Genomic DNA, 7,564 nt, shown 5'->3' with positions numbered 1-7,564 from the left:
AGTTGATATATTTCTATCACTAAGATCCCTTACTGAGTTAAATCCTAGAAAAGTTCAACATACATGAACATCTTCATTACTTTATAGTCAAAGGAGAATTAAATTGATTTCCCCAGTTAATGTTTATTCTTTCCCCAGTTAATGTTATATTCTTCATTAAGGAAAAAACAAGCTACAATAGATATATAGTAAGTTTACTTATGTATTTTTCTTCCCCAACTTTTTTTTAAGAGTTTTGTAAGGCAATGGGGTTAAGTGGCTTGCCCAAGGCCACACAGCTAGGTAATTATTAAGTGTCTGAGGCCATATTTGTACTCACATACTCCTGACTCCAGGGCCAGTGCTCTATCCACTGGGCCACCTAGCTGCCCAGGGAGTTCATGTTGATGAAGTAGGAAAAACAAAATTGATGGAATTTTGCAGAATGATGAGGTTTCCTCCCAAACCATATTGCTGTGGTGTAGAAGAGAAATAAAAATTGTCTCAATGTACCATATCAAATTTAAAAAAAGGGAAGATGTTTCTAATACAGAACAAATAACTGGATCAAATTAAATGAATTCAGATGTCTTATATCCCATACAATTATGGAAATATTCAATGTCTTAATTTTAATATAGTCTAATGTTTATATATCCTGTACAAAGCTTTCCCCGAAAATAAGGTGAAAGGTTCTTGAATGTACACATCATTGATAACTATTCAATTTTATCCCAATAATTTATATTTTTCATTTTTTGATCATATCACAAGTATATTCCTCCAGGGCAAAGGACTTTTGGAAGCATGTTACCTTTGATAGAGCCTTTCTTGTCTATGTCTAAGGTTGACACTGATGACTACATTTCAAGATTCACTGACATGTAGTGACTTTGGTAGCATACTGGTTTTTATATAAATGGAGTTTTGCTTTCATAGAATGCTCTGTATTACTTTAAGGCTAGTCAGTCCACTATTCTCTAGCTGAAGTTCAAGTTTCTGTTTTTATCTATTGTTTCTGTGTTTAGTTGATAATATATATCTATGTTGATGATTTATATTCAGAAGGATTTATATCCTTCAACTTTGCTAAAGTTGCTAATTGCTTCAAGTAGTTTTTTAGTTGATTTTCTAGGATTCTATTAAGTATATCATCATATTATCTGTAAAGAGAGTCTTGTTTCCTCAGTGATTATTCTAATTTCTTCAATTTCTTTTTCTTTTCTTACTGCTGAAGTTAACATTTCTAATATATTACTGAATGATAGTGAAGTTAACTGCTATTGTTTAATCCTTGATCTCATTGGGAATGCTAGCTTATCTCCATTATAGGTAAAGCTTATTGATGGTTTTCTATAGATACTGTTCAATTCAAGGAAAATTTCACTTCTTACTAAATGCTCTCTACTGTTTTTAATAGGAATGTGGACTGTATTTTGTCAATATTTTGCATCTATTCAGAAAACATATGAATTCTTATAGTTTCGTTATTAATATGATCAATTATGCTAATTTTGAGTTAACTCTTTATTCCTAGTATAAATTCATTCTAGTCATCCTATATTATACTAGCGATAGCAATGCTGTAATTTGTTATTTTATATATTACATTTTCTTTTTCAGTTTTCAATATTCCTGCTTCAGGTATTAACAACATATTGGTGTCATAGGAAGTTTCTGGTAATTATTTTTGTTCCAGATAGATTATATAGAACAATAATTAATTGTTCTTTAAATGCTAAGTAGAAATCACTGGTAAATCCATCTGATTTTGGAGATTTTTTTCCCTTAAGGACTTCATTGATTTTTTTCTATTTCTTTTTTTCTGAAATGGGGTATTTAAGTATGTTATTTTATTTTTTGTTAATCTGGGCAATTTATACTTTTGTAAGTTTCAATCCATTTCACTTAGATTGGCATACAGTTGAGCAAAATATCTCCAAAGTGTTACTTTAATTCCCTTTTCATTGTTGACAAATTCATTCTTTTCATTTTTGATACTGGCAATTTGACTTTTCTCCTTTTATTTAATTGATTAACCAAAGTTTTATCTGTTTTATTGTTTTCCCCATAAAAATAAACTCAGTTTTATTTATTATTTCCATAGCTTTCTTACTTTCAATTTTATTAAGCTCTCCTTTGATTTTCAGAATTTATAATTTGGTATTTAATTGAATATTTTAAATTTGTTATTTTTCTAGCTTTTTTTAAGTTGCATACCCATATTATTGATTACCCTTTTCTCTATTTTACTCATGCAAACTGTCAGAAATATAAAATTGCTCCTAATATCTACTTTGTCTATATCTCTCCAGTTTTGCCGTTATCTTGAACAAAACTATTAACAGCTTCTACAATATGCTGTTTGATCTACTCATTCTTTAATCTTTTTATAATCCTTTATTAATTGTGATTTTTATTGCATCATGGTCTGAAAAGGATTCATTTCATATTTTGTCTTTGTGCGTTTAATTGTGAGGTTTTTACGCCCTAATACTTGGTCAATATTTGTGTAACTTCCATGTACCAAGAGAAAAAGTATATTTTTTTCTATCCCTATTCAGTTTTTTACAGAGATCTATCATATCTATTTTTTTCTAAAAGTAGATTCACATCCTTAATGTCCTTTTTGCTTATATTGGGGTTAGATTTACCTAATTCTGAGAGAGGAAGGTTTAGAAACACCATTAATTTGATTTTTCTCTCTATATCATCCTTTAACTCATTCATGTTCTCTAAAAATTTGGATGTTATATCACTTGGTGCATATATATTTTGAATAATGATATTACTTCATTGTTTATGACACATTTTAGAAAAATGTAATTTCCTTCCTTTTCTCTTTTAAAAATATCTATTTTTGCTTTTGTTTTGACTGAGAAAAGGATTGCTACCCCTGCATTTTTCACTTTAGGTGAAATACGATATATTGTGCTCCAGCATATTGCTCTTCACCAGTGTTTTGCTTCACACCACTACTCCCTCAATCTGCCATCTCTTTTAGCAGACCCCTCCCTTTGCATTCCCTTTTCCTCTTTGACTTTTCCTCCCCCTTATTCCCTCCATTCTATCAATTATCCTTTGTCCTCCCTCCCCTTTTCCTTGTTAGTTGCCTGTAGATAAGATAAATATCTAAATTCAAGGGAGTGTATGTTATTTCCTCTTTGCTTCTCATCTGATGAAAGTGAGATGCAAGCAATTCTCATACCCTCCCTTTTCCCCTCTACTGTAAGAAGTCCATAGTGCTTCTTCATATGATGTAATTTATCCCTTTATGACCACCCCCTTTCTCTTGTGCCAGTACAATCTCCTTTTAATATCTTTATTTTTTCAATCATCCATTAAAAATTAACATGCCCATACTTTCTGTGTAAGAACATGCCCTCTAGTAGACATATAGTTCTGAAAAAGTAATGAGTAACATTCTCTTATGTTGGAATTTAACCAGTTTAATTTATTGAATATTATTTTTCTTTTCCTCTACTTACACACACACACACATATGCATATATATACATATATATATCTTGGGTTTGAAATTTGGAGATAGAATTTTCTGTTCAGTTATGGTCTTTTTACTAGGAAAATTTTAAAATGATCTCTTTTGTTTAATTTTCATCTTTTCCCCTGAAAGTGTATACTCAATTGTTCTGGTTAGTTGATTCTGATTGCTCCAAACTCTTTTGCCATGTAGAATGTCATATTTCATGCTCTTTGATCCTTTAATTCTGTTGCCCAAAACTGCATGATTCTGACTATGGCTCCTTCTATTTCAATTGCTCTATTCTTTCTGTCTGTTGGATTTTCTCCTTGATGTAATAATTTTGGAATCTGGCTACAATAATTCCCAGAGTTTTCATTTTGTAATCCTTTCAGGAGGTGATCAGTGAATTCTTTCTGTGACTATTTTACCCTCTGATTTTAGGACATCAGAACAGTTTTCCTTGATTATTTTGTAAAAGATATTATCCAGACTCTTTTTTTTTAAATCATGGCATTCAGATACTACAGCAGTTCTTAAATTATGTTTCCTGGACCTATTTTTCAGATCAGGTGTTTTTCAGTGAGTTTTTCTGTATTTTGTTCTCTTTTTTTCATTTTTTTAATTCTCCTTGTCTGATTCTTGATGTCTAAGAAAATCAGTAACTTCCACTTGCCCAGATCTACTTTGCAATGAACTATTTCCTTTCATCTCCTTTTCCATTTGAGCAAGTCTATTTTTTTAGGGTTTTTTGCAATGCAAATGGGGTTAAGTGGCTTGCCCAAGGCCACACAGCTAGGTAATTATTAAGTGTCTGAGACTGGATTTGAACCCAGGTACTCCTGACTCCATGGCCGGTGCTTTATCCACTATGCCACCTAGCCAACCCGAGCAACTCTATTTTTAAAGAACCTGTTTATATTTGTCCATTGGCTCAATTTTTTTGAAGGAATAACTTTCTTTTTCCATTTGCCCGATCCTATTTTTAAGAGTTCTTTTCTTTATCCATTTGCCCAATATTATTTTTAAAGCATTTGTTTTCTTTAACCAATTTTTTACCTCCTTTTTTCTTTTGGCAAAATTCCATTTATTTTATTCTATATTTTTAAAAAATGAAATAAGCATTTCCACAACATAAATAATAAAAAAATATGAATGAGCATGGAACTGCAAATCTATTATGGTCAACTTGCGATTTCTTTTAAATATATAACAATGTTATCATGTAACTGCTTTTTTCTCCTTTTTTTCTTACCTCCCACCTGCTAAAGATGACTACCATTAAACAAATGGTTATATGTAGGAACATATATTTATGAATATGTATGAGTGTATATTTATATATGTATGTATGAATATTTCTTTGTATGTTAAACCCTTGTATACACACTTCTATTTATCAGTTCTTTGGATATTATATTATGTTTTTTTAATTTTGCTCCATTTTCCTAAGGTACCCCTTTTAGGTACCTTAGTGAATTGGCTTAATCCACATTAAAGAGGGTAGAAGCTACACGGAGGACTCTTGTGTTGCAACAAGTCTAGTCCTTTATCTACTACCCTTTGTCTTTGTTTTATAGATTAGTCTAGTGAAGTAAGAAGAGATATAACATTTCCCTAAACCCATCAGGCTAGTTAAAATGTGGTGCATGGAGTAGTCAATCTTGAGTTTTCTGGAATTCTTAGAAAAATAGAATCTTAAAAAATTATCCCTAGGATCCCCAATAGTCAGATCCTTTGTTATGCACTGAGCAGTGAAATGAGGTCTGGATTTGGAAGTCAGTGGGTCTGAATTCAAATCCAGACTCTGCTACTTATTATCTGTATGATTTAGGGCAAATTATGTATCTGGGTCTCAGAACTTCAATTATAAAAATGAGGGGTTAGACAAGACAGTTTCAATAGTCCTGTCAACTTCTAAATCTATGATTCAATGAAATGGAACACTTTTCTTTCTCTTAAGTTCCACCATTTGATCAGGTCTTCTTTATCCCTTCTAGTGTAGGTGATTGATACTACTTCCTCAGGGTCAGGCAGAATTGAATCCCAGAAAGAGAGAGTAATGATTTCAAAGGCCAAGTAGAAGGGAAACATCACTGGATGAGGTTTCAGAGAATCTAGGTTTTAAACTTGGCTAGACCATCTATACCCATGTGCCCTTCACAATTTACCTATTATTTACAGTTTCTGCATCCATGATACAAACTACCCAAACTCAAAGCTAATAACTCTGAACTTTAAATGGTAGTGTTGTAATGAAGAAGGTGGGTAGGGAGTTAAGGGGATGAAGCACTGAAGACAATTTTTGAAGACTTCACAATTTTGTCAAGAATGGCTCTTTTTTACTCTGACTGGGCTGAACAAAGGATGACTGTGCCTTGAGGCATTTTTGTAAAATAGATGCAATTATAGGTAGTATTGCTTCTAATAATTTATGCAATTTAAATTTTAACCCAGTTAATTTCATATAAGCTAACTTTGCTTCCCTGGGATTGATTTAGGTTTACATTCAGAAAAATGGTGTGTATCATAGGACACTTCACATGTAGGCCTCCTGAAAATTCCCCTGGACTCAAATTTAACTTTTAGGAAATAATTTAACAAATCCAAAAATGGAGAATGTTTCACAATTGTTGCTTTTACCTAAATAGTAAGGAAACCACTTGTTCAAAGAAGAAGACATGAAAGTAAACAGCATATCAATATAAATGACAAAAAATCGTGAAATAAGGAACACACATGGGGGACACAAGGAGACAGAATATTAATATTGGAGAAGAAATGCTAGTGGCTTGGGAACTTGTATGAGAAAAACAAAAACCAGGACACTGTTAGGTCCTGAAAACATTCATCTTCAAAGTGATTGCATATTTCTTCCCCATGGAACATACATCTGACACCAGATGGTGGTTATTTTATTTCATTGTATAGTAGCCTACTGAGCAAATCTATTATTTAATTCCTGAAGCAAACTTCTGGTCCTCCATAGCTAGCCCACTCGCTGCTTATACTCTCCAATTCTTTTTATTTTTCATCAACAGCTGGCAGTTAGGTGGTTCGGCAGACAGAATGCTGGACCTGGAGGAAAATCTGGATTCAAATCCAGCCTTAGATACTCACCAGCAGGGTGACCCCAGCTAAGTCATTTGTTGTTAGCCATTGGAGAAGGAAGGGGTGAATCAATCCAGTATCTTTTCCAAGAAAACTCCATGAAAGTCACTTAATAAAAAGTCATCAGCTACTATATAGTTTGTTTTCTCCCCTTCTTTTGGTGAGTCACCATTTTGATCTTATTATCGTAAACAGCTACATCAGTTCTTTATGATTAAAAACCAAATTATTAACTTCCAATAAAGTCTTTAGAATATTAGCCTAATTGAACTCAATGATGATAAAGATGAGAATAAATATTTATATAGAGTCTATTTATTCAATCCACTCAAAAAATACACAAGTCATATCATTATTTCCATTTTACAGTTGAGAAAATTGAGGTAAATGGAGATCAAGTGACTTGCCCAAGGTCTCACAACTACTAAGTGCCTAAAGTCAGATTTAAACTGATATCTTTCTGTCTTCAAGTCTAGTATTGCACCCACTGCACTCCCCAGCTACCTATTCATTGAACTCCTTCAAATGTGCTTCGACTTTTACTGCTTTACTTCAGTCTAACTTGAGACTTCAGATAAGAAAATAACCTTTATGTTCTTCTTGAAGTCATTCTCCTTTCATTCTATTCCAGAATGACATTCTCTCATGAAGAGTCCTTGTGCATGACTGGGTAGAATTGAAAGAATATAAATAATTGGCAAGAACTGGAATTCTTTCTTAATCTCCTGTAGTACTTTTGCTGTCCTCCTCTTCTGAAAGGGTGTTGTGCTTGTGTTTCTTTCCATAGTAACTTACTATAGTCATGACTTTTTTTTGACTTATTCATTTTGAGCTCTGTTCACAGGTTCCAGAAGCACCGTCACAAGCTTCTTGTTTTGGGAGAGGGGTCCAAGCAAAGACCTTTCTGTAAGTGACTTGTTCACTGAGACAGACCTTCTGGGGCCTTTGATATTGAAAGTGTTAGCTGTCGTCCAGCCTAGCCACACTAGCTGA

The 7,564-nt window shown here is 32.8% G+C and overlaps 1 protein-coding gene across 1 annotated transcript in view; it reads left to right on the top strand.

Annotated features, from left to right (window-relative positions):
• Nucleotides 1–7,564, top strand: part of LOC141509279 (olfactory receptor 14C36-like) — an 8,294-nt gene extending 730 nt beyond the window's left edge. Inside the window, exon 2 of the mRNA XM_074218698.1 lies at nucleotides 7,416–7,564. Coding sequence (XP_074074799.1) covers nucleotides 7,416–7,564 — 149 coding nt within the window. The remainder of the gene's footprint in view (nucleotides 1–7,415) is intronic.

This window comes from Macrotis lagotis, chromosome 1 (assembly GCF_037893015.1).
Source record: "Macrotis lagotis isolate mMagLag1 chromosome 1, bilby.v1.9.chrom.fasta, whole genome shotgun sequence".
NCBI lineage: Eukaryota > Metazoa > Chordata > Mammalia > Peramelemorphia > Peramelidae > Macrotis > Macrotis lagotis.
The sequence above is the reverse complement of the archived record's forward strand: the minus strand, read 5'-3'. Positions and strand labels throughout refer to the sequence as shown.